This window comes from Falco biarmicus, chromosome 2, assembly GCF_023638135.1.
Source record: "Falco biarmicus isolate bFalBia1 chromosome 2, bFalBia1.pri, whole genome shotgun sequence".
Classification (NCBI taxonomy): Eukaryota; Metazoa; Chordata; class Aves; order Falconiformes; family Falconidae; genus Falco; species Falco biarmicus.
The window spans coordinates 117,767,302-117,795,263 of NC_079289.1; the positions used below are offsets into that span (position 1 = coordinate 117,767,302).

Genomic DNA, 27,962 nt, shown 5'->3' on the forward strand with positions numbered 1-27,962 from the left:
TTTAGTAAAGTGGGAAAGTTAAGCTCGGCTTTACAAAAAGAGGAAACTCTAAGGTATAAATGTAGTTACCATTGCACCTGGGGATTAGAGGTTTCAGAAGCACAATCAAATGAATAAAACATAGCCACTTGCATTTTTAGTACGTGTTTATTAAAAAGGAAGATGTGAATGACTGACTAGCCATTAAAGATACTAAACCCCCTAAAATACAGGCTTTGAGTATAGCTTATGTAGCGTTTGACACAAGCATCGTGGGGAGGGAAATGCCCAACACCAGTGCAAGAAAGGAAGGAAAATCAGTGTTAGACACAGGAATCTCACTGCATGCAGATTACAGCGCTAGCTCATTCCAGTGTTTTCCCCACACAAATCACATATTTCTGTACTGTAGAACAAAAACGTGTGCTGTGTGGACAGCAATGACTAGTATTCAAATTGCCAGTTTTGGTTTTGGTTGGTTATGGGTTTTTGTGTTATTTTTTTAATGTAAACTAAAAGTGAAAGCTAAACACTTACAAATACTGAGCACAATTTTAAGACCATCTAGACAGATCTTTTATTAAACTGAATACCAGCATTCTTAAGTCCCATAAACAGCTCTGGAAACCTTAAATCATCTAGATTTGGGCTGACTATCTCATCAGGAGATTCTAATTATCAAAGCTAGACTTACTGCTAGGGTTAAAGTAGTATGGCTGTCATTTCATCTTCTACTTTCTTTGAGTCCAAGGACACATCCCACCACATAAGTCCCTTTTCCTTTTATGTTCCTTTCAGTGTAGCATGACCCATGGACAGATAAAAAAAAAATAAATCCTGACCCTGAAACTCTGCTTGCTGCAGACCAAAGACATAAGGAAAACCAGTGCAAAACCAGGAGCATGTTAAAAATTCACAAAGTGTGCCAGAGCCAGAGCTGCAGAAATATACTTGTAACATACTCCAAACCCTACATTATGCTCAAACTGTAAAGAGAATGTAAGAAAGCACTACAGTTTCCTTTTAATTCCTTAAAACTGAGTATTTCTTCCCTCTTATTTAAACATAATCCCAAAGAACCTAAATGATGCGCTTCCAGTTATTTAATGAAAATTTCTTGCACCCTAACATCTGCAAGTTGTGTAACTAGTGTTTTTAGGAAAACACAGGAGACAGCCCGAAAGTTACAGTCCACAAAGGAACAGTTGTTCAGTGGCAACATAATCAGAGAGGGAATTAATCTCAGCTTTTTAGTCTATACCGCTTATACTATTTGTATATTCGAGAAACATGAAATAGTTATTTATGTTTAGAATCCTGTAACATCACTAAGGTAGTATTATGAACAGAGTATAATGGCCATGAATAGCCAGATATGCGTATGTGAAAATGTATATAGATATACAGATAGCAAGGGAGATGGAAGGAAGGGAGAAGATTTGCAGAAGAGAGGTTTGGCTGGGTTTTTGCCTAATCCATTTGATTTAGTTTTAAGACAGTGCTGTTTCTGCTGCTGGGGATAAGGAAGATGAATCCAGTGATAGTTTCTTCACTAAGAAGGTGCATTCCTTCACAAAGAAACAGGCAATGGCATTTTCATGTTATATCAGCAGAGATGAAGATGATAGACTACTGTAGGAAACAGCTTTCACAAGTGAGATGATCTGTGTTTTCTGCTTGGCACATCAGTTTGTGTTCTGACGAATCCAGTCATAAAGTGCCATCACCTTCGTGTAAACACCAGGACGATTGCGCCGGGCACATCCTTCACCCCAGCTTACAATGCCAGCAAGGTACCATCTGTTTCCCTTTCCTGTGCAGGCCAAGGGACCTCCAGAATCTCCCTAAAATGAAAGGGAGTTCAGCCATTAGTGTATGCACCCTCCCACACACAGCACTGTAACCAAGGTTAGGTTATTAAATAAATACCTGCCTCCCTCTTTCTCAAATTACAATTTAATATTAGAATCTTATTTCTGGATAGAACATACCCAGCTAGCTGTCAAATTTATTCAATTTATTTTAACTTACGAAGCAGCATACCAATCAACATAAAGCGATGGCAAGAAGCTTAAAAAATTACTCATTGCTAATGTCCCATTACAGGATTCATAAAGCAACTGATCACAGGCTGATTGAGGAGAGAAAACAGGGATGAAAAGTGGGAATTCTGCTATCATTTGATCATAAATTGTTCACAGGTTGAAGGTAGAACTCTTACACTGTGTTATAAGCAGGAACAGAAAGATACCATACGTCCCCAAACAAAAAATAACCCAAAACCAAAAAACCAAACAAGCACAGTTAAATATTATCAGCAGTTTCATAACCAAGATGGTGTCTACATTCACAGAGGGAGAGGAAGAAACAAAGATTAAAGAATGTGCACATGAGAACTGGGTTCTCAAAGGGAACAGGCAGCTCTGCACAGCAATGTAGAAAAATAAACCTCCCATTTAGCTCAGTGTACAGGATCAGGATGCATTTGGGCTCACAGATGCTTTGTGTCCTTCATTGTTTCATCCTTGTGTGCCTTCTGCGAACAAACCACGGAAGCCTGAGCAGTTCTGGAAGCAGCTCATCTCTGCAGCTCTGCCTTATGTCTACAAGGCAGTCGGCAGCCTCCAAGTGGACTCTGGGGTTCGTTTGCTGCCCCCAGTTAGAGCTGAAACGTGGAAGAGGTCAGAAGAAAGCCACGGACTGAGAAAAGCATAACAATAGAAAGCCTTCATCACCCAACCAAGCGAAACTATCAAGAAATAAGAAAAGAAGCCAGAACAGTTCTTCCTGTCTCTCAGGCTGTTGTTATAGTGGCAATTTTGATAATCCGAGAGGCTGATGTCAAAGTGGCTTGAGAAAGGAGGCTACGTAGTCCAGCCAATTACACGACAAGTTCTGAAAGACCAAAGGAACTCTACGCTGGTGGAGAGAGGACAGATCCTAAAAAGAGGAACCAAGATCAAAAAACATTCTAGAGCGATAAGAAAACAGAGTCTAAACGACTAAATGCTTTTTATCTCACTGCAAGTATCACATCCTCTAAAGATGAAAAGAGTCTGGAAACTTCACGTAACTTGTGCAGTGCACACACAGCTTATGTGTCCATGAAGAAACAAATCGGGGCGCCCACAAGTCTGGATCTGTAGTAAAAGTAGTTTCAGGGTGTTATGGGGATTTCCTGAACTGCCAACATCATTCTTCTCAAGCACTGCACAGGAAATCTACTAGTGACAGAAAATCGTGACAAAGATGCCACCCAGACTAAGAACTTAAAAGCCCAGAGGACTCAAACACAGCATATTATATTGGGAAACTGGATTGACCAGTATGGTATATAGCCAAATTGGTTAAAATGTCCATTTAAAGATTCAAGGGCATTTCTTAAGCAACACAGTTTTTGGAGGAACAGCAAGCCTCTAAGCCAACATGTTTTAGCAAAACAATTCCAAGGTCTAAGGTTATAGACAATCTGCACACAAAATTAACAAAAACAATAAGTCACTGAATTAGAACTTTGAGACCGCAGGAAGATCCTGAAGACAGTCTATTGTGTATAAAGAGTTTTGACCTATTATGAGCTATGATCTTAAAAAATTACCCTATTCCATTAAAATAGTAAAATCTATATAATTACACAAAAATTCTGTCGAATTACCACAGTCTAACACCAGTAACAAAATTATCTCCCTTTACACAGTAACTGGTATAATAACCATGTTGGGAATTTTGAAAGTGAATATTCATCATAATAAGTTTGAATACCGATAAAGTAGACAGCTAGTCTAATAACAGGGAAAGAGAAAGAGGGCAGAGTCAAGACAGCTGAAGTACATCCAAACAGTTTTTGATCATGTGTGCAAATAAACTAGGTTGTACAGCTTACGATACCATGATGTAATCAAAACTTGTTATTACATACATTTCAAACTAAAAGGCAATGTCGCAGTTACCAAACCTAGCTTACCTTTGCCCTCTGTATTTCCCTGTAACAATACATTACTCATCACACTTTTGACTTTTTTATTAATCTCACACCCAGACATCAAAAAAAGGAAAAAAAAAAAAATCAACATGACTAGCAAAAATCAGAGATGGGCCTAACTTTTTTCTTTTTATCCTTACATCTCTGTTCTTTTACGGGAAATGTAATTGTTGAAGAGGAAAGAGAATTCTTTTTGATACATTTTACTCCTTGTCTTTGCAAAGCAGCATTTCTCAAGAGATTCAGAGATTATATATGCCAAATTTACTTCCTTGTTTTGGAGAGCCTTTAACTGCTATGTTAAATTAAGCATACACTCGTGACACCTCGCTATTACTAAAGAAAAAAAACCCAAACACCTAAACACAACCAAACCACAAACATACCACAACTCTGAACAGTTTTCCAATGAAAGCAAATATTCCTCTATAGTTTTTTCAACAAGTTACACATTACCTGGCATGCATCAACACCACCGTTAAGATTTCCAGCACACAGCATTCGCGATGTGATAAGATCGTCATACAGCTTGTTGCAAACACTTTGGTTAATGATTCTCACTCGAGCTTCCTGCAATGTTTTGGCAAGATGACCTAGAAAAAATTATGAGAATATTGCAGAGGTTATGGCGGCAGAGATTTCTAACAGAGATACTGCTTCTCAAAACAAGAGAGAATTTCACCAAATTCAAAATGTAGCCAGCTGATGATGGGAGAGTAATTCCCTTCTCTTTAATTGCTGCCTGCCCTCAGCTTTTGGAAGCTGTTGTCTACACTACCACCTAGACACAGAGAACCCTATGCACCACCTTTCCATTTCCTTAGTCTTTATCTTTACATTCTGCCAGAAAGTAGTAAAAAAGCCATGCAAATTATGACTCTAATATAGGATTCCACACAGCATGGCCAATTTCGAACAATATTTCAAATTATGATCAAAGATTTTCATTGTTATTTACACTATGGTTGTGCTCCAAACATTGTCCAAGTGCTACTAAATGAAATTTTGACGTTCTTTTCCATCCTCTCACTTCTAGGAAAGGAGCTGAGGAAATAAGCTGAGAGGGGAAAAATAAATAATTTTTAAAAGTCAAACCTGTAAATCACAAGTGGTACAAAGAACTTAATTCTGTACTATAGTATTGGCATAAAGTGTCATTGTGAACTAAGTATCCTCATCATGTTTTGGCCCAACAGTGAACAGAACCTTTTCAATACCTGGATGATTAGAGGAAGTATTGGGTTTTGGCTTGTTTGCTCATTCGGCTCTGAGGGTTGGCTGGGAATGTAACAGGTAAGATAGAAAAATATGGTTTTTTTCACATGCCGTGATGTTAACTTTTAAATATTACCTACATAATTTTGCAAAAAGCAAGACATTGTAAGAAGGCATCAGTTGTAAAGCCATTTATGCTTCAGTAGGCTACTGCATTATTATCTAGATTTAAATCTTTTTTTAAAAAGGCACATAAATTACCATAGCATATGGCTTCTGATCAAACATGAGGAACTAGGTCTCAGCACAACTGTGGGGACCACTGTGATGCTGAGGAGCTGCCTAAGCCCAGGTTTCAGAGCTGGCTCCTGTATGATGCTGAGCCAGGGTCAATATCTCGCGGGCTCCCCCCCACCCCTCTCCAAATCTGCTTTGTTCCTGCCTCCCCACCGCAGCATGTTGCTTCCAGCTGCGCAGAAGCAGAACTCTTCATGGGACATACATGAAATTGCCTTTAAGACAGACAACACAAAAAAATTCCTCCACAGCAGTTCTGCAAATATTGATGTTCATGGTGCCCTGTTGCCAAACACAGCCTTAGAGGCAAATTCTTTCTCTGCAATAGTTGCAAGTTGCTGTTTTCTTTACCTGTAAAGATGAGCCATGAGCATGAAAATGGGTATGCTTTTGTAAATCTATAGTCGTTTGCTTTCCAATAGTCTATGACACCTGAGTACGCATACTGTCACTTATCACCTGCCACCCAAGCAAACCTTCAGAATTCACAGGCTGTAGCTAAGGGGACATTTTCTAGATTTTTACACACCTATTAATTAAACCACAGGTATTTTTTTCTCAAAATTACAAGTATTTCATTGATAGAGTTTAAAACTAAGCCAAACTTGCAAGAAGTATATCCAGGAAATTAACATACTATTTTCTTTTATGGCTCCCCAGCCAGTTACATAGCAGACAGTTCCATAAACAAATACTCTAGAGGTGCTGGGTAAACAAATGGGCTGTACCAGCTCACTGAAGAACACAGGCATTTCCATTTCCAGCAGGGCAATGTCATAGTCTGAGATAGATTGGTCATACTGCGGGTGGACGATAATCCTTTTGATTGATCTCATAATTACACGATTGCTCCTTTCATTAATAGTATGTAAGCCCATATATGCTCTCCATCCCGAAGGAACGGAGTATCTGTAAAGAAAATGTTTTTAGACTGTCCCATTGGAAAATGATGCAGCAGCAGTTCACTCCATTTTATCTGCTTTTCAGTGATGAGATTCATCAAAACCGAAGCAAATGGAGTAGAATAGCACTTCAGAAGACAGATTCACTATAATCTGCTAAAAAGTTAAGTAATGTTTTTATTTACTGTTTTGAAAATAATAATTTCCTGGGGCTGCAAGACCAATTCCTTGCAATGCACCATGCTTTGGAAGTCAGAAGTGTATCATTAAACTCTTTTTCCTCCTTGCCACACGCAGGAGGCATGTCTTCTCAATTTACACTACCTAAACTGAACATTGGTGAGTTTTACTCTCCACTTATCAGCAAAGAGTCCTTTTCTTGAGAGAAAATGTCATAGCTTCTACTTGGAAAATCCCTTCTAAAAGTGATTCTAAAATTCTAAAAAACTGTCTAAAAAAATAGTATTTACCCTAAATCTAACAAAAAAGTGTGTTTTACCATGCAGGATTCACTGGCAAAATAATTGCTTCAGATACTTAGGACTCTTGAAGCCAGCAGAACACAATATTGAGGGTTCATGTAGTGCTATCATGTTGCAGAGTCAGCCTACCTAGACAAGGAATAGCTGCTGCAGAATTTTGAAAGCACCACTGTAAGGTTATTAAACTGCAGATACTCTACAACAGTATAACGTCTTCTTACCTCACCGAACCAGAATCCAGGAAGCAATGGGCAGCGGATACAAGCCACCTATTGGAAATAACGGATGCGCCACATACGTGGCCATGTGCTCCCATCTGTAAACTTGCTTGCCAAGGCCACTTTCCAGATCTTGCATCTTCACCTCCAACAATTCTATTTTTCTTAAGCTGGTGTCTTCCACAAGCTAATAGAAAAAATTGAATAAAATAGTAACAAAAACCACAAGGTCATTTCATTTTGCTATGCTTAATACATAAACTTTTATCCATGGACCTCAAAGATGTTGGGGAAAAAACCTATTTTCTTACTGTGCAATTGGTAAAAAGGTAAGGGTACTTGCCCATTTTCACTTAATGGGTAGGTCAGGAATAAAGCAATCATTGCCTATCCTCCCTTATAGCTTTCTAAAGGGTTAGTAACTCAAACAGACATTTAAGCACAATACTATGCTGGGGCATTTCCAAAAGTTCGCTTGAATAAAATCTCATATCTTTTCCCTCCTTACATACAGAGCTCTTTGACTGCATTTCTTTCAGCTCAAGCACTAAGATCTACCAGCTTAGCTTGGAAGCGTGCATTGCTTGAAATAAGTCATCATAGACAGAATAGGATCAGTGGACTTAAAATGAATCAAAGCAAAATTCAAGGCAAACATTTTCATACAGATGCTACCAAGAGTTTCATTATTTTTTTTTTAATTCACATCTGGTTTAATAAATTCTCAATCCAATAATGCTTGACCATAACACAAATTTCTGACTCAGTTTCTCAAGACTCACTAATTTTTAAATAAATGTTACCACACCGCAGTTCATTTCATCAGATCCATCTGCACAGTCTCTTTTCCCATCACACTCAGGATTTGGTTTCAGCAAGCATTTTCCATTGAGGCATTTGTACGCATAAGGGGAGCAGCTTCTGTAGGCTGAGAGAGAAAATAGCATCACATGTTTGGAGCCACGGTTTCAAATTATTAAAAAATACTTGCACATTCCACCTAGTCTGTGAAAGTTGTTCAAAGCTACACATTCCATTCTGCTAGAAGTCATAGTCTGTACTGGTGCAAACTGGTCCCTCTTTGGAGAGGGGACAGAGGGAATGAGAGTTCCACTCTCATTAATGATCACATTCATTTCAGACTCCACAGTCCATGAGGAAAAAGACAGAAGAGCCTTCAGATATCCTCACTACCATCTTATTTAACTCAACTGAGCAAGCTAGGCTCGTGAGATCTGTTTTCACCTTCACCAGGACTATTGGCATTACAAATTATAAATCTTCAAAGTCTGGAAGTCAACCTTTTTAAGTGAAAGCTGAAAAAAATTGATGAAGAGCTTTATACCTCCCCTCCAAGAAATTTTTGGCTAAGGACTATCATAGTTTACTACGTGGCAGTCCTGAGAGAGATCTCCACAATGGGCTTCCACCACTTTCATTCTTATTATCAGTTGCTTACAATGACCTCTAAACAGCATGAGGGGTATTTTTTTTCAACAAACAAGGACATACTTCTGGCTACCTCAAGGACCTAAGATTCAAAGCAAGGCAAAAATTATAAAGCCAAAATGCAGCAAGTCACTGGGGAGACATTAGCAGTACCAGTAAAGTCCATCACCAAAAGACCATGCATGTGGCAAAGGGCAAAAGTCCCAAGGCTGTTATGTCTCTCTCCTTTATATTATTTGGTACTGACCTAGCAGCAGTTGGGAAGAAGTGCTTTCTGACAGGATCACCTGCAAGCTATGGTTAGGTCATCTAAATAAAATGACTCTTATCTTGGATTTTGCTTCATTAATTTCTTGTCTAGACTCTCCCAAGAGCTAGTTATATTCTACATGTTTTGTTTTCACTATTATGAAAGTTGTACTTCATGCTATGAAAAAATACTTAGAAATACTGCATTTATCCATTAAAATAAGCATATTTCTGCTTCTGCCTTCCATCGTCTTTTGGAAAATAGCTAGGAATATGTACTTACAGCAGTCATTCTCATCACTGTCTTCCCCACAGCTGTCATCATCTTTGCAAGCCTTATGCTGCTGCTTACACTTCCCATCACCACAGTTCAGCTGTTCTGGATTACAGCCTGAAGAAGAAAGGCCTGTAAATGCTTTACAGTCCCACGAGCTGGCTAGCCGCCATGTGCTACACCCCCTGCCAGAGGTCACCTTGATGTTACTGTGAAATCTCTGCCCGATATTAGTCTACCTTGGCTTTGATAGCCTCCAGTGACAGAGAGGCTTGTTGCATTACCTAACTTGTGCTGCACTCTGACCTTGGAGTACCTTCTGGGTCACTCCTTTTGGCATCCCTTCATTGTTCCCTATCTTTGGTGGGCAGTGCCCAGTTTGGATACAGTACTCTAGCTGAACCCTTCCCACTAGTGACTGGGAAGATCTTTTCAAACTCCTGTCTTACATCCTAGCATGACACTTTAAAAAACAATGAACCAAACACACACAGAAAATTTTATGACTTGTTTGGCCCTCAGGTCAGCTTTGAGTCACTATCACCCCCAGGCCATTTTTCAGCAGAAAGGCAACTTACACAATCCACATGCCTATTTGATTACCTATATTCAGATTTCACTCTTATTAAATAAAATATCATTTTCTCCATATACATTCTCCAGCTTGTCAGGATCATTTATAAACACATCCCTCTAAAATACAGCCCTCTTTCTATTGTATAGCACTTTCCCTATTCCATAAACATCTTCTCTAAACCATCATTTAAATCATACATACACAAAAAATCATGACATATTCCATAACAGGTAGTGGCAGAACAATAACAAAATTATCCTTTCCTTTTTGTAATGAGTCATTGGCAATCATTCCCTGAAACAGTTTTCTCTGTTTTTGTTCTCACCATGTTTCCTTTACTTACTGATAAGTTTGTCACACAAGGCAGTGTCGAAGTACAACTTCCCCTGTATTTACCCTCTCACAGCAAAGAACAAAATAAATAAACAAACAAAAAAAACCCCAACAAACTCCATGCCATTTTTAAATACCTTTTCACTGTTCACAAAGAGTTTACTTTGACTACTTGTTGCTTAATTTTATTTTATTTTTGGAAGCTTAACTTGTAAAATTGGTGTAAAATTCTAGGTTTTCTGTTCTCCCACTCATTAAAGAGATACATTACACAGCTTCTCCTCCAGACTTTCAGATCTTCACCCACATCCTTCATGTGATCTTAAAAATAGCTACCAATATTTTAGAGGTAATCTCAGCCAGCCTTTAAACTTCCTGGAACAAGCTGTTTACAGAAGAACACAAATGCGAAATAATTGCCCTACCACAACCTAATTCATCCCCACCACCTGAGCAGCTTTGCAGCCTTCAGACTGATTGCTTGAAGGAACGCGTTTTCTACCTGCACATCTAAGGACAAGCTAGAAAAATAGGAAATTAATGGCACCAGGAATGTTGTTACAGTCTAAATGCATTAACATAGGACTGCACCATGAAGGAACAGTAAAATGCTATTAAACCCCAAAGCTGGTGTCATTTAAAAACTAAACTGAATGTTAAAAAAGGAAATGTTATTTTACTTGGCATAATCAATGCAAGATTTTTATCAAACTGTCTGAATTACATGGATCAATATTCACCTAAATGGACTGTGAAAATTAAATTCACATTCACTGCCTCGCTCTCAGGGTAGAAAGTGATTTAGCACAGATACATAATTACTACCGATAGTGAACACCTCTTCAGTTTGTTAAGGTAATGTATTTTACACAGGAGCATCTAAGAAGGGCTGGGGGGTGGGGGAGGTGGAATGAAAAAATGTTAAAACTAGTTCTCTTTAGTACTAGAAATACAAATTTCCTGACATTAAAATGTTGCAGAAATTCGCCTCTGTACTACTACAGTCCAACTTCATGTCTGATGTGAATAAGTGCTTTATCAAACACTTTTCAAATTTAGCAAACTAATTATGAAACAGCCTGTCACCAAGTATTTCTTTCACTTTAGCTAACAACTAGTATTGATGCTAAGGTGTTTCTTTGCAACATATAAAAAATGTTTGTTCTCCTCTACTTTTTCAGATGTGCCAGCAAAAAAAACAAACCAATATCAACCAAACAAAAAAACCCAAAAAAAGGTAATGTATGGAAGAATAAGAAGCTAAAAGCTCCTCTTTCTGTCCAGGTCAAGCCAACTTAAACTTTTTCCCCTCTAGCAGCACATGCAAATTAACAGTTAAATCAGATTGAAGGAGCAAGCACATTTGTCCCACATTTCTTTAATCACTTCCAATCTAAAGTCATTTAGTCCTCTTCACTGCCTTGCATGTGATGCCAGGGGGAGGCACATGCTATGCAGCCAGCCTAGCTTGGAGCAGGAGTCTCCCTGTGTTCTATTCACCATTCCCTGAAGTTATTCAGGTCATGCTTTCCAGGTCAGATCAGAGCAGCACCTGTGATTTTTAATAAGCATGCTTTCATAGGCTCCCAACAATGACAAGAAGCCCACCAAGAAGGTAGGTGACTGCAGGTACAGAGAAAATTAAATTTATTAAGTTTTTTCCCCCTCCCTCTTACTATTGCTACAGGCAAGGCTGTAGTGGAAGACCAGTGCTCTCAATCCGTGCTGCTCTCTCAGATAGCCTCCACAAATGTCTTTACTGCATCGACTTGATACTGACATCACAGTTAATCTACCCCTCCTGGTGAGTCTTAATAAGATTCCTTAAAATTGAGACTAAGGATTGATTACGTGACTTTGAGCCATCTGCTTGCTGCCTCAGTGCTAGAAACAGAGCAGAGCACGCAGAAAGTGAAGACTTGTGCACGTGATAAAGACTGGGGATTTTTTCTGTTAAAAAGTATTTTGGGGCTTTGGCTTGTCTCTGAACTGGTTTTGAGGCAGTAACCAGAGTAACCATAGAACACAGCAGAGTGTGTGACTTTTTTCGGTAGAAAGAGACACATGTGGGTGGAAGAAGAAATTCCTGAAGATGTCTGAGTCGTATAGAATGGCTGACCACAAAGTCTGCCACTTACTTCTCATGAAAGGCATGAAGCAAGAACCTGTGCCAGAGATCTCATAAACACTTTAAGTCAGCAAGGAACAGTACTACACTCAGTCAAGCACGGTGAGGATCCGAAGAGGTTTCACAACTGAACTAATCTCTTGAAATCACACAGAATTTTAGCTACCTAGATATTCACTGGGTAAAGGCAAGGGGAGGCATTTACAAACCATGTATCGCAGATGTATCTTTTTTAAGGATTATCACCAGTAATCTGTGTTCCACCCTTTGGAAGCCCTCCCAAAATCTAACACTGATCCAGAAGTGCATAGAATGGGAAGTCAGGAAAGGGGCTCTAAGAAACCCAGCCATATTTCTGCAACACTTGCGAGCAAGGGGTCCTTACTGACTCCTAGTGAAAACTTCAATGGTGTGTCTAAACCTGGAAGCTGATCCAGAGCACGCTGAGTTGTGATTTTAAAAAGACGACTGATTATTCATGGTTAAGTCCTGTTGGCAAAAGTGTTATGCCTAGAGGCTCTCTGCCATACTACTTTCATGTTGCAGCTTGGCTATTTTAAGATGTTAGCAAAATGTCAAATAATTAGATCTGCAGAAATTGGGAAATTTTACTTTTATTTACAGAAGTGTTGTTAGAAGTTAGCAAATAAGTACTAGCTTCTAAAAGTATCTTTTATCTAATTTTGTACATCTATTTGTTCAATTAAATACATAATAACATTTTAAACATTAGTCTCTTGTCCTTAGGTTAATTAAAAAAGTACGTGGTTGGTCTGTCAAGCATGGCTTATTGAAGATTTCTCCTAAGAAATTAAAGTATGTACTTATGCACTTACGGTCTGTGTGACTGAAGGCTTTGTATTCAATATAAAAGCCTCTGTGGGTGACCAGTTCATCAGAATGGAAGCTGATGGCAACAGAATAGCCATATTCTCTGTTTCTGTTGTTTTCTGAAAGAGCTTTACAGTATCTAGCAAGGCAAAAGTGAGAATAATTAATTTCTAACCAAACTGATAATTACCATCCAGCTACCTCTCCTTCTACTGAGAGGTACCAATGCCAAAAATCTTTAAAACAGTACAATAAAGATCAGGATTTATTTTTTTTTTTTAGGGTTAATAACAGCCCAACAGAAATGTTAGCCTATTTCTAAAGGCCTTCTACTCCACAACTTTTCTGGGAATAGCAGACTTTGAAACAAAATACAGCAAGATAATGGATGGCAGATTCTACCTCATAAATACAGCCAGCTTCTAAGCATGCTTGATTTCAGATTTCCCATTTAAACCTGCAAATCCCAAGCCCACCAATGGAATCATACAGCCAAATCCAACAGTTGTTTCTTGTTTCAGTACAGTCCTTCCAAGAGACAAATTATTCTGAGTGCTGTTTTTTGGGAGGTTTGATTGATTTGGTTGGTTGGTTAGGGTTTTGGTTGTTGGGGTTTTTTGGTTGTTTTGTTGTTGGGGTTTTTTGGGGGGTGGGCAGTGGTGTTTGTTTTAAGCACATACATTGCAATTTTTCTTATTTACAGAAAACAATTAAATCACTGAAAATTAAGTAGTATAGAAAATGAAACTTCACATGACATGAGCTCTTCCCCCATGTCAAGACCATTGCCAGGAATTTACAGTTCAGCTGCAGCTGCATAAAGTCCTGCAGTTTACTATGTCATTGCTCTTAAGGAGAACAACAAAGTAAGTGCCTAACAGGGTAGGAAAACCAGGATGCTTTAATTAATGTAATGACAAATGTTCAGGGCAGGATTAAAAACATTACCCTACTGAAATTCAGTGGAAGCATGCCAATTTTTGTTGAAATGTATCTTTCTGCACTGGAAGTGGCAAGACATTTTTTCTTAAGTACAGTATGTTGTGCAGAACACTGAAATGCAAATTAACATGCCTGAAAATAGTGTATTTACTCACCTAACCCCATCGATTTCTAACCAGTCTTTATCACATTTACTGGACCCTGGAGACTTCTCTTGGATTTGTATTATAAGGATTTTTAATGAGAGCTTGTAACCAGGCAATGGTGCCTAAAAATCAAAGGATAAATATCCTGACACACATATCTACAGAAGGAATTGGCCTGTGCTTCTAAGATGCTAATCTTGTTTTACTTATTATCAGGCTAAAACCACTGCATGTTTTATTATGCAAATCGGCACCTTGAAGAACTAAAAGACTTTGACTAGGCTGTGCCAGATAAAGGAGTGTAAGCCTGCCTGGAGCCAGCACAAAGCCCTGTACCTGAGGTTCACGCTATGTTTGTACTGCCACGTGTTTCAGCTGGTCAGATAAGAGATTTAAGGTATCTATGGCAGCTGGTCACTCAACTGCACTAGCTATGATCTCTGTGTTTTAGGAAGCCTTTTTCTTCCCTTTCCTGCACATAGATGAGAGTTTTGTGCTACAAGCTGCTAATAATTTTCATTGAGCAGGTGAAAGGTGGAGATTGTTACCAACTCATAGATATGAAGAGCATCCTTTTCAAGGGAAAGTCAAAAAAGGTGGTTAAATGCTTAATGGAGCAACAGATAAACACATCGGGAAGTCTGTGAAAATCATAAGCAGATTAATCCTGCCAAAGGATTTGGAGCCGGAGAGGGTCCTGTTTCTACAGAATTCATGGAAATACAGTGTGGTACATCATATGAGGCAAGATTTACATGACTTTTTTCTTTTTGACATAGAAACAAAGCCCTGACTATTAGCAATTTTCTCTCGCTGCTAGGAGTTGTCATCTTACTCATCACTTTGTTTCTTTCATGGATAATAAACTTTTGGATGCTGGCAATGTTTCCATCCCATAACTGGCACTTGTACATAGGACAGAAAAGAAATGGGTGCCTGAGAAGTCATCAGGTGCAGTGGTCTTAGTGTTTCCTTCCATTTTGCCCACATCAAAAGCCATTTCTCCCAACATCTATATCACATAAAGCAAAGTCACCACTGCTCAGAAGAGTTCCCAGCACTTACTCTGATGATCCAGCTGCAGTCAATGTTTGGTGGGTAGTAACTTGGGTAATAAGGGGAACTCAGTGTCCCGTTCCAGGAGATAAAATGACCACCACACACTGGGAGAGAAATATATCAGCAAGGAACACAGTTATCTCAGCTGGGCTAAAGTGCATAGCTACTCCACTTGCTAGAACCCTTCCCCATGTACAGTTAGAAGAATGGGTTGTAACAGTATTAAGCTCATGTTTTGCCCGTATTAACAGAAAAATCATGCAACTTCCACTTCCCCATCAGATTGAATTTCTCTTATTTTTGGACCAAATTACAATTAAGGATAAATACAAAGCACCTCTAACTGAAGGTGTTTTTTTTTAAAAAAAAAAAACCAAACGTTCTTTTGTGGTAAGTGGAAGAAGCAATTAAATGTGGACACAACAAACCTCGCCCTTCCAATTTACTTCTGACTTTTCTGTAAACATTTTCAAACATTAAAAAGCAATCAGCTCAATGAACTGAAACCTCTAATGTCATGTAAAGCAGGAAGTTTGTGTATCAGTTCTCAGTCTGAAAATTCATGCCACATTTGAACAGTACCTTTGAGGTTTTATTTTCTACCAAGAACTCTGCTAGATATACAGTCCTTAATCTTTTGGTTCCCTTTTGGTAACATAGTAAATGCAAATTGTGTATACTAGAAATAAAAAAAAATATTAAAATAGTAAAATTTTGTGGCAGAAAGTGGGCTATACATCATTTGGAGTGCCCATCTTCAGAACAATGAAGCAATTCCAATTTGTAATGTGCGCAGGATGAGCATTTGCCTAAGCAGCACCCACAGAGACATAAGCCAAAATGTGTAAGCTTTGGAGAAGTTTATTCCCTATTTGTTCCACAAGCTAAAAAATAGTTACTCACTTAATTGTCAAAATTCTTTCACTTAGACCTTACCAAACGTGGCTAAACTTTCACTTGTGAAGCCCCTATATCTTCTGTAAAATACTACAGTTTATTGTTATCAAGAATATTTCACTAATCACCCAGAACTGCAAAATTCATAGTAGTCCATAGGTTTGGAATATACTTCTTGGGTTTACACTTTTTCTTACACAGTTAACTACACTGAACAGTGTTTTCAGAAAAGGATCAAAGACTTATTAGAAGTGTTTGCTCTTGTTTTCCATTTTCATTAAACACAGATTCCTCAGGCTGGGGATAGATGGCCAAAACTGCTCTGTTACTGGGGCTGTCTAGCTTTGCCCAGCCGTACAGTGCCTGTAGTGCTACCTGGCTGGCTGCTCTGCTACCATTCCTCAGCATTACCTATGTAGTAAGAGTAATGTCTGGGAAGTATGGCTTGGGTAGCAGTCAAGAAGACAAAAAGTCTCCCAGACCATTCTTTATTCTGTGTTCAGTTCTCAGACTTTTTATTTAAGTGGATTGGAATGACAATTCCCTGACTTACATGCCGGCATTCCCTCTCCCCAGATTCATTCAGGCAATATCAACTGGTTTTTTAGAGGCAACAACAGGAATAAGTGTGCTTACATCAGATGCTTGTTTCTATTAATTACTTACTGATTTTAGGAATGGCTTGAAAATGAGCTTTTAATATGCTGCTTTCTTCTCTTCGGTCCAGTGAGAAGGTAAGCAACATCACATTACTTGATGAAGTTAAACGTACCACAGGAGGAATCCAGGCCCCAGGTCCACACCACCTGAAATATTACCAAAATTGCATAAAGAAACCTAAAACGTTTCCCACGTTCCAGTCATTTTTGCCGAGAAACTGGGCAGAAGTACCACTGATCTGATCATCTGTGAGTCAGGAGTATTCCCCTGGCTACCACTTCCCTTTCATTCTTCCCCCCAATGGATGCTAGAGAAGGCACTAGAGTTTCCCAGCCTTGCGGCTCAGTCACTCAGGGGGACCATCACAGGTGTTCTTGCCTGCCAGGTGCCCTGGAGTTTTCAGACCTGTAGAAGCATCAGTAACAGATTATGCTACTTCAGTAATGATAGTGGCACTGAGAAGTAATGGGCAGCACTGAGAAATAATGGGCAGCACTGAAAAGGCAATGAATGCCAGTGCAGCAGTGTTGAGCAGCGTCTATGCAACAGATAACAAGCCCAAAGCATTTCTTATCTGTTAACATTCAGCTTGGTTTCATGTCACAAAAACTGTCACACAAGATGTGAAGCCCCATGCATGGCAACTACTTCTTCTTATTGTTCTTTTGTTTAAATAATGATGAGTTAATTTATATCCCGAGCTTGCAAACTTACTCCACTTTTATTTTGAAAAGTCTTCTTTCATGCATCTTGCACATACTCATACTTGCATCTGTAAATTCACTTTTATATTTATTCCATTTTGAAATCCACAGCATATTTTGGATTTCTTTTCATTAATTTACAAATCTGCATGTGAAAAATTTCTAACAGGTTTTTTTTTCTATGCATAGCAAATGAAAGCAATAGAGATTAGACCTCACAGTAACAGACTATTTCCATCACAGCCCTACATCAAGTTCTTAGATGTCAGTGAAATCCAGAATGGCAGCATTAAAATCAAATTTTTGAACCTTAAACCAAAAGTAGTCTTCTGTTTTAGCAGGGTATTTCCTGCTCCCATTTTGTATGAGACTCTAGGGTGGATCTGCAATGTACCTCCCTTTTGCAGACATTATTAATTCCTTTTTTTTCATAATACTTACCAAATCCCTTATAAAATGAACAATCTGAGTCCCCTCTGCACTGTCATGTGGAAATGTTTTAGCATCTTGATCTCTGACCCAGTTGATATCCTGGCTTATCTTCTAGCTGTACCTTTTGTCCCAGCACCATCAGAACAGCAAGGCAAGCACATACGAGAAGAGCTGTTCATGAGACACCTACTTTTGCAGTAAACCTCACAATCTCAGCTCACTCTTAATATTTGTCACTGAACACCTGTATTACTGCAGTTTACAGAAACTGATGAGAATCATTTCAGTCACTACGTGTGATCCTAGACCTGAACATCAGGGAATCATGGCTATAATGCAGTAATTCCGGGCTGTCATGGATATTGGAGATATTATTATTAGTTCTACTGCATGTGTCCCAAGTATGTAAAGAGCTGGTTCTAGCTTAAGTAGAAAACTAATAAGCATTATTCAAAACCACACATTTGAGAGGGTGGCAATAAAAGTAACCCCAAAAAGTCAACTATTCTGGAGGTACCATCAGGCTTTTAATGTAATTTCAGTCACCAAATTCTGTTCTGGCTCTTCGACAGATAGACATCAATGCATATTTTTGAAGTTTCCGTCTTACAGCTTATTGCATCAGTGTTCTCTGAATCTGTTATATCATACACCTGTGTTGGTTTTACTAGCTTCCAGGTGCTTTCATGCCTACTCTACATTTCTGGTTCCTAAAAATCTGAACCATTGCTAAAAATACACAGTGGAGTAACAGGCCCAGCAATAACCCATAATCAACAGCAGAGCAGATGCATGAAGGGGATTCTTCATGCTATGCTACAGTCTGAGACTAATTCCTTACAAAAACCCTGCGTTCGCTCCGTGCCTGGCCTTCTGACAGTCTCACAATGGCAAATTCTTTTGTGTCGTGTTGCATAAGGAGAGAAATAAGTCTGTTAATAGAGCTGAAGAGGACCACCCCTTCACAGGTTAAACCCCTACTGAATCTGCATGCTCAAGCTAGCTTACTCCTGAAATTTCTTTAAAATAAAAAATAATAAAATAAAAATCCCCCCTTGAAATAATCCATCCTCAGATTCTAAAACCTGTTTGTTTATTTTGTTAATGAAGACAGGTTCATGGTAGATAACATGTCCAAACGTGAAATTTGACTCTGGAGCGTGGGAGCAGTGTGGCCACTGAAGGTTAAATATCATCTGATCTCACTTATGCAAACGGACTACACAGGGGCTCTGAGGACAGAGCCTTCCATAAACACAACACCCCTGTTATGAACATATTCAGGAGAGAGAACCCCTGCTCTAAAACATGGTTTTTTTCTAAAAATAATAGAATACAATACTCTAAAAAAATAATTAAGTCTGTATCTTTTTGAGTTGTGACAGTAATTGTATGAAATCAAAACCATTAAAAAATAGTCATGATGTAGAGCAAAACCCACAGGAATTTATAACGGGCTTCCCAGGGAAGTGGTCCACCAAGTGGCACCAAGCCTGTCAGAATTCAAGAACCATCTGGACAATGCTCTTAGTCACACGGTTTAGTTTTAGGTAGCCTGTGAGGAGCAGCGAGCTGGACTCAATGATCCTTATGGGTCCCTTCCAACTCCAGATATTCTATGACTCTAATTCATTGCAGAGGCAGATAATATGGAAGATCCTTTTATTGCCTTACACAAGATTTTTAATTAAGTTTAATTTGGAGTCTTGTATTTTTGGAACCTGTTTAATATCAATTTGATATTGCTACAGTTTCAGAGAGTTTCCAGCTCAACAAAACATCTTTGCTCTGTACTGTCATACCTTGTAATGATCTTGTTCTGCAGAGGAAGAAGGAAATCATATGCTGACAGGTGGTGTGATGCACAGCTTTCTGGGGTGACACCATGCACAGTGATAACTACCAGTCTCACCACATAGTTAGAAGGAACTCGCAGCCTCCATTGATAAAAAGTCTTTTTGGGATTCATCAGAGTTAAAGTCCTGTTGTCACCTGGCTTGGCATACAGGTCAAAGGATACCGCTATACAAAAGAAGCTAGATCAGTGACTGAAAGACTGTTAAGCTGAAAGATAAATTGTTGGGTAAAATTTCCAAAGAGGTGGTAACAATTGCCTACCTGCACTTCTTGACTACTCTACTCACTTTTTCCCCCCTTACCTTTACAACCCTTTTCCCTACCAGGCTGCATCACCTTCTTCTCTGGCCAAGGAAGGACAATGCCTCACTACCACCAGCTCATGGCACGCTCAGCAAGCAGTGGGGAACTCGGCTGCAACTGCTACCATCTCTGCTTGAAACCCACTGCTTCCTTTGCCTTTTTCTCTTCCCCCCTCTCCACACAGTTACAACACTAAGTACATGAAGTCAGTCTCAAGGCGTCCTTGATATGAAGAAACAAAGCAAAGCAAATTAAAGCTCTGCAGTCTTTGATCACCAACTATGAATAACCAAGATTATCTAGTCACAAGGCAAATAAATTGTGTATAATTTTGTATAGTAGCTTTTTAAAGGATGCCAAGAAAAGGACCCACATTGCAATTCAGTGGGAACTATTAGATTTCAACCGTTCTAGTTAGAACATCAAAATAAAAGCTGTGAAGTATTTTCATTCCAGACTTTATTTGGAACACAGGCCAGGGAAATCCCTAGTCTGGTTTGGTTCCTAGGCCCTACAGATGTAAGAACAACAGGGAAACTGCCCTTTTCCTGTTACATGATTTCCCCTCCCCCCAAAAAAGTGATATTGAGATTGAAGCATAATCACCTGATTTTAGCATCACATCATATTCTGTTGAATCTGAAACTGAAATTTAATAATGTCAGCCACACAAGCTAAAGACACAAACTGGAGACAGAAAAATAGACAGAATAGCTATTAAATGACAGGTACATCGTTACCAAAAAGCTCTATTGCAACAAGATCAAAATTTTCCTCCCCAGAAGAACTGAACATATGAGCTGCTTGTTTACTACTGATTCCTTTCTGTTCCACTGAGGTTAATTTTTTAAGAGAAGCAACCATATCTTGTGGTGCCCAGAATGTATTCCAGTAGTAAGCTCGAAGTCCAGACTCTCCTTCACTGTGAAGGGAAAAAAAATATACATCATAAATACACCTGAATTAGTATTTTGGACAGAATTTCCACTGGTCTGCAGTTTCGGCTTGCACACTTTCATAGCCAGTTGAACGGCTGCATGAAGAGTTGCAGCTGAACGTGGTGGCAAAAAGCTCTCCTGTTTAATGATTGTTTTCTCTATACAGTAGAAAAACCTTGAAAATACCTTCCTTAAACAGTTACACATTGAGACTAAAAATTATACCTCTCAGAAAATCCTTGCCATAATTTTTAGGGAATTGGATGTTTCCATCCCTGCTGTATAATTATACACTTTTAAGATCATATTACAGCTCCAGACACATTTTCCTCAATAGTTTTTAACTGAGACTAGGGCCATATGACAATATAATTTTATGCCCACAATTTGATATGACGTTTCACAGAATTCTTGTTGAAACAAGCAATATGTATATGCACATTTACAAACTATTAAGTGATTCAAAGAGACCGCCTATCACGCTCCTCTGTTCAAAATGGCCTAAGGAGTGACCTTTCAGAAGTTTTCAGAGACTACCAGGACAGTAGTAGCCATCTGCTCAATGTATTTATATTTCTCACCAGGAGCTCAAGTAGAGTGCCCTGCCCAAAATTATACCTTTAATTTTTGTTTTGAGCCGTTAAAAAGGAACTTCACTTATATAGACAAAACCAAAATAAGATTCTGCAAGCGGTAGAGGTAAAACGTGCTGAACTGTGATTTCAAAAATCAAAAGTAGATGAATAGACTACAAAACAATCCATGAACCAAGGAACAATTAATCAGACTTCATTTCTCTCACTGGTTCTACAGGGCAAGACAGATGATACACTATTAGCTTACATACTTAAGTGCATTTCTGTGTTCTTCATGCTCTGTTATAGAGAGCTGCATGTTCTTCCAGGTGGCTAACATAAAATTAACTAAAAAAGGTAAGACAAATACAACTGAATATCTCAAATTTGTATTATATGCCGGAACAGTACCTACCTGAAAGCAGCCACTACAGACTTCAGGTAGTACTTTCCCAAGGACGAAGACTGATATGTTTCTGCAAACTGACAGTGAAATAATGATAAAAGAAAATATAAAGTGTTACATTTTAGCATCAATACCATCTCTTATACTATGAAGTATTTACCTTTTTCTTCCTTTCTTCTTCACCACCCACTCATATTACAAGCACTATCCATCCATATTTTCACAAAATACATCAAATAGGGATCATAAATGTGCATTCATTTCCACTCACACGCACACACAAAATTACTTCTAAGTCACATCACATTTCAAGACCATTGAGATAACTCTCGGTAATTAGCCATGAAACAGAAGCCTTTATGAATACTGTTATATTTTTGTTCCAATCTTTATATTTCTGGCATATAATCAGGACATGAGCAACTTGTGTTGGCTGTGCACAAAGCAGCTTTGAGACACCAGATTAGCTCTTTTGGGAAATACAGGCTAACAGAGAACTGCTTTGTGTTTAAGAGTGCTGTTCACATGCACCCAGGAAACAGTACTGATCTCACAAATGAGAATTCACATAAGAAGTGCAAGAAAGCAAGCATTGTTGTGGGGGATAAGGGAAAACAAGTCAAAACAAAAAGTTAAGCATTGAATTGGAACTATAATTAAAAAAAAAATCAAAGAGAAAGATGTAGCAAGGAAGAGTGTTTGAGTAAAATGAAACAAAACACACTTCAAATTCCTTTAAGAAAAATAATTTGTCCATAACCTTGAAACCCCCAGATTCATTACCTAGAAAATGCTGACCTTACTATGAGACACACAGCCCCACCTGTCTAGCTATATTCCTAAAGCTGTACACTGCCAAGGCACCTGCTAGCTTTAAACTTACTGTTTTGAAGGAAAAAAAGATTGTAACTAACTGGAATCTTCTCCTCATTCTGAGTCTGACTATGTAACAATTCTTAAATTATTGCTATACTTAGGTGGGTACTTACGTAATTTTCGATTGCTTCTGCTTGCAGGAGGAATTTCTGTGACCTGGGATCATTGAAGTCATTTGTATAAGTCAAATTAGGAATTTCTACACTTCCTCCAATATAAATAAAACAGAAAGCTGGAGCTGGGGGAGGGGGAAGGATAAAAAAAAAATTAGCACACCTAATAACATTACAGAAAAGCTTCTGGAACGAGAAGCTTGCAGAAGCATGTATTGTTCTTGGCATCTATAGGTATTAGTTGTTAAAAGAAACATGCAGGAAGCGACAGCGCGCTGAGTCAGTCCCATTGACAGAGCAATGCCCAGAAGGGAAGGACTGAGCTACCGGTTCAGACAGGCATTTCTACTAGGAAGCTTTAATTGTTAAACTTCCCTTTTTTTGTAGCGCTATCCTCCTGAAGAGGTACGGTTTTAACAGCTATGTGTTGAGGTCTGGGTAGATGCATGCATAGGTTGGATACACATTCTGTTTTGAAAAAGCGAACAGAATATAGACAGCTAAATCCTATACGCTCTTGGTAGAGATGACAGTTATAACGATGATGATATTCACAAGCAGAGACAAAAAAATTTAGAGATAAAATATATGCCTTCATTATTCTTGTGCAACTACCAACTGCTAATTATTGTGCACTTTGTTGCTTTAACGAAGACATTAAGGAGAAGGGAAGGTCAGTAGTTTAGACACGCATTACGTGCTTAGCTGCCTAGTGCAGAGCTTTTTGTACTAAACATTCACAGTGCAAAATACCCATCCCACCCAGACCATACTGGGGAGGAACACTTACAGAATGAATAGTGCAGGACTAGCACGGTTACTGTAACTGCTAAAGAAACTATAGGTAATACTCCTAGAAGCCATCTTCTCCAGAAACACAACCTCATCCATTTGAAGAAACAGTACTTCTGACACAAGCCTTCTTGGTAGGATGGGCAGTAGTCAATATTTGGACTTTCCTAGAGAAAGACATGAGAAAGCATCAATTAGTAAAACAACAAGAGAAGAACTATTGTACTGTACTTTAGTATTTTTAGCCTTTCAGTTTTTAAAGAGGTTTAAACGGAGATAATATCTTCCGTGCTACCAATTGTGTCACACACAAACCCCACGTTTCTTGTCTGCCTGTTTGTGGCCTGAATTTCAAACTGTGTAAGTGGGGGGAAAAATTGTTATCGCTTTGGTTAAGAGCAGTTTGTTTACAAAGAACAGAGGTCAATACACACCAAAGTGGGCAGAGAGATCATTTACTGTGTTCCTACTGTAAAGCTTAGCTGGCGTCTCTTACCTGCCCTGCAGTCTGCTCAGAGTCGTACGGAGCTGGTATGCTGTACACAGAAACCCGGCTGGAGGGGAAAGCCTGTTTCATGACGCCTTGACAAATGCCTTTTGACAAACCTAATAACAAATTCCTAAATTCACTTATTTTTTTAAACATAACCCAGAAGAGCGTGCTGCTCTCCCTGCCATGCACACCAGGCTTCTCTCCTGTCGCCTTTGCCATACTGCTTGAAGCTGGAGCCAGCTGATCTGCAATCAAAGAAGGTGGGGAGGAAAAGTTACCATCACTGTAACTCTTTGTTTTCCTAACTGGCTAAGTAGGATATGGATCTCATCATTTGAGAACAGATCAGTTACTTCTTTCAGAAATACAAGAGTAGGAAATAATTTACAATACAATGCAAAGGACGTGCAAGCAATTTACAGGTAAAAAGTCTCAGAGCAAGGTAAATGAGGCAACTTCTAATGAACACCTGGTGGAATCCACAGAAATATTTCTGAGAAAAATGTGCAGCTCCACAGACCACCTGAGTTTTCCAGCTTCAAGCCCTGGTACCACAGAATAAATGTAATTGCAAAGCAAGTCATGTTGACGTTTCCTATTTGAAATCAGAAACAGTTCTAAGTGAGCAAACCAACAAGTTCAGGGTATTCTGCACGTAAAAGAGGAAAATCAAGGATGTGTGTGGGAAAATAACATCTTTTATACATGTTGAGGGAAAGAGAAAGCACAAAAACAAAACCTAGAAAAACAAAACAGGCCCAAGAAACCTCAGCCCCAGAAAATAAAAAGGGAACAACCCAACCCCAACACAGACCTCACTGAGAATACAAAAGGGATTAACTGGAAGGCAATCCTCACAGCTCAGGAATGCAGACTACAACTGTAGACAGGCTGCTTTGTTCTATTTTTTTTCAACAACCTCTCTCTGCTACCCACACAGCCTGCTGACGGACTGATACTTTGCCCCTTCCTTCCTGGAAAAGAAACCCACAGAAAAAGCCTAGAAGAAACCAAAACCTCTCTTGCATCATCTCTAAAAATTGTACCAGGACCTTTTAAAAGTTAAATATATATCCAGAGAACCCAATCCCATAGCAATGCCTCTCAGAGGGTAGAAGCATCCCTTTTATTTGGGCAAGGACAAGATCATTGCAATAACACACACAACCATGTTTACTCTTCTTGTTAAAGTTGCCTGAAGATAAAGAATTCAAATTCTCGGGCGGATGGGCTTGTACGTGAGGAAATGCAGTCAGGAAAGAAAATAGTTAGTAGCTCTAAATCATGCAGTTAATTAAAATGAAAATTGGAGAAGGAATAAGCCTAATTCTTTGTCCCGTGCTTAACAGCAGAACTTCTGATCTCCAAAAATGAAGGTCCCAATGGATTTGAGAGGATTGAGTTCACTTTCTGCAATCCTTCCTCTCCCTCTGTCTGTCAGCTGTTCTTGATGGAGGAGGTAGGAGAAGTAGTATTTGCAAGAGTGCTAACAGTGATTGCTACTTCACAGTTACTACTGCTGTGTTGGGCCATACATATCTCAGAGAAATGACTAAGGTTTAAGCTCTGTCTCTAGGCGATCAGTTGTATCTTCAGTTCCTCATAGATGATTGCCCATGCACTTAGTCAGTGCCTGGAAAACGAACACAAGGTGCCAGAAGTTTGTTACTGCACCCCCTGTGTCTGCAGACACCTGCATAGAACAACCATCACAAGGAAGTCTCCTCTTTCACCAAGGTTTGAACAAAGGGTATCTGTCACTTCCACATGGCTACTCCAGAACCAGCAGGGAGACATGAAAAGAAATTCCACCACTGAACAGTTTTACCAAATATAATTTTTAATTAGCATATGCAGGACATGTTTTATTCCAGGATAACAGTTTTCAAGTTACAAGACTGAAGGCACATATTTGTGAATCCATGGTGCAAAATTTGACACTCTTGTATAGACACCTGGGAAATTTGGTCTTCCACATCCATAACCCCAGCTAACAATGCCAGTCAAAAACCATTTTCCATCTCCACTGCTTTGACATGACAATGGTCCACCAGAATCACCCTAAAAAGAATATATCAAGTTATAAATGTTTGCAATATGGATTATTAAAACTGAGACAAAATTCCACAGGAGTTATTTTGCCTGAGTAATTCCAACAGTGATTATAATTTCCCACTCACATGGTTCAAACCATCAGATAGTCAACAGGGTTTTTTTTTTTCTTGAAGTAGATGGAATTGCACAGTGGTACCAAAGTTTGCTTTTTCACAGGAGAGAGGGCTAGTTCTCACTCTTTAAAGAAACTAATGAAGTTATTACTTTTCATGGGCTGGATTTGAAATTCACATTTTGTTTCCTGGCTTCAAATTTACAGCTAAACATCTGCTACTTAACATGTATGTTCATTTATAGGTTAGACACTAAAGAGTCCAAAAAGCTTTTTTTTTAAAAAAATAAAGAATAAAAGAATGACAATAAATAAATTAAAATTAAATATTTAACAATTATATAATTTCTTTCAAATTAAAATAGAAACAGATTGAATCCCTCAATTGATTTGGTGGTTTGTTTGTTTTTTTAAAGAAGGGGGAAAAAAAACAACCCTGTGTTGTCCTCTAGTAGATACAAGCCAGCATGTAATGTTTAGGGGCACATCATGTCTTTGTAAATAAAGCAACTAAAATTAAGTCTGTTATAGATTTCATTTTTATACAGGATGGCATAATTCCATAACACAGGACAAAGCAAAGAGTACTCTTTCTTTATAGGGTATTCTTGTAGAAACACATTAGCAGAGGCTCAGGCAAAAAAAATGTGCCACTTGTTGGGAAAATTTCTTGGATACTTTCCTGTAAGACACTGCTGTACACACAGTATCTCTGAAAAAGATAGCTAGCAGCAAATTAAAGTTGACCAAAACATTGGATGCAATAAAGGACTTCCAAAGCGAAAGGTGACTTGGTAAAATTTTTGCAAGAGAAGCACCTTCCTTCTAGACATATGTTTTGTTAGAGCTAGCAAACTATTTTGCTTTAATTTTATAGGATCTTAGGATATGCAGGTTGGAAGGGACATCAGGAGATAATCTCGTAAAGCCCCTGCTGCTCAGAGTAGGATTATCTGGAATTGATTTACAAAATTGTTAAGGATTTAACTTAGAAGATACTTTTTTCCTTCCTTGACAATTAAGATTTTGCATGTACAGAGTGAAATTTTCAAGTTTTTTCTTTAATTTTGGGGACAAAAGTGGAACATCAGCATTTTTCACAAAACAGAAATCCCAAACTTTGATCAGCTCTAACAACTGGCACAGTCACAATTCATTTACCCTCACAGAAATGCAGCTAAAAGACTCATAAATTGTCCTTTCCTTGGCTATGTCTTGAGCGGCCATACAGATAACTGCAGAAACAAATTCTCCAGTTAGTGAAAATTATGCTTAATATCAATGGTCTTGCTAACCTCTAAAAAGCAGCTGTTGAATTATACTCCATCAGAAAGCCCCCAGACATTGCTTGCCCTGAAAGTTATTCTGATCTCTCTAACTTTTACGCAGGCCAGTGAAAGTTAGGACATCTTGAAGATTCCAGACCTCTATCACAAAAAAAAAAAAATATGTAAAAAAATTTTAGTGAAACTACTATTATTTTTGCAGTAAGTTTACTACTATTTTAGTAGTAAACAGATACGGTTTATACAAGTTATCTATATTATAATATATTATATGACATATAATATATAAAATAGGATCTATTACATAGATGTGTATATTTAGTGTATGTATATATGTAGCCCTACTACTGATCACTAGAAATAAATTCAGAACTTCATGTTTATTATCTTCCAGCATTTC

General features: G+C 38.5%; 2 protein-coding genes across 3 annotated transcripts in view; both read right to left on the bottom strand.

Moving 5' to 3' along the window:
* Nucleotides 1–109: 109 nt before the first annotated feature.
* On the bottom strand, nucleotides 110–24,784 carry LOC130144371 (suppressor of tumorigenicity 14 protein-like). 2 transcript variants are annotated; one of them, XM_056327932.1, is made up of 17 exons: nucleotides 24,113–24,784; nucleotides 23,615–23,783; nucleotides 22,825–22,949; nucleotides 21,845–21,912; nucleotides 20,657–20,838; nucleotides 20,523–20,561; nucleotides 19,559–19,778; nucleotides 16,627–16,766; nucleotides 15,070–15,167; nucleotides 14,014–14,126; nucleotides 12,922–13,055; nucleotides 9,057–9,164; nucleotides 7,884–8,003; nucleotides 7,079–7,262; nucleotides 6,111–6,382; nucleotides 4,418–4,554; nucleotides 110–1,823 (listed from the first exon to the last, which is right to left on the bottom strand). In XM_056327932.1, exons 1-17 carry the CDS (start codon nucleotides 24,326–24,328, stop codon nucleotides 1,665–1,667), a joined length of 2,484 nt encoding a protein of 827 aa, XP_056183907.1. In that variant the 5' UTR covers nucleotides 24,329–24,784; the 3' UTR covers nucleotides 110–1,664. The 2 variants fall into 2 exon arrangements, 1 of the variants encoding a protein (XP_056183907.1); XR_008820100.1 differs by having other exon boundaries at nucleotides 1,691–1,823; nucleotides 6,202–6,382.
* A 145-nt stretch (nucleotides 24,785–24,929) lies between these two features.
* The window catches only part of TMPRSS7 (transmembrane serine protease 7), a 34,032-nt gene continuing 30,999 nt past the window's right edge, over nucleotides 24,930–27,962 (bottom strand). Inside the window, 1 exon segment of the mRNA XM_056327946.1 lies at nucleotides 24,930–26,170. Coding sequence (XP_056183921.1) covers nucleotides 26,000–26,170 — 171 coding nt within the window. The 3' untranslated portion in view covers nucleotides 24,930–25,999.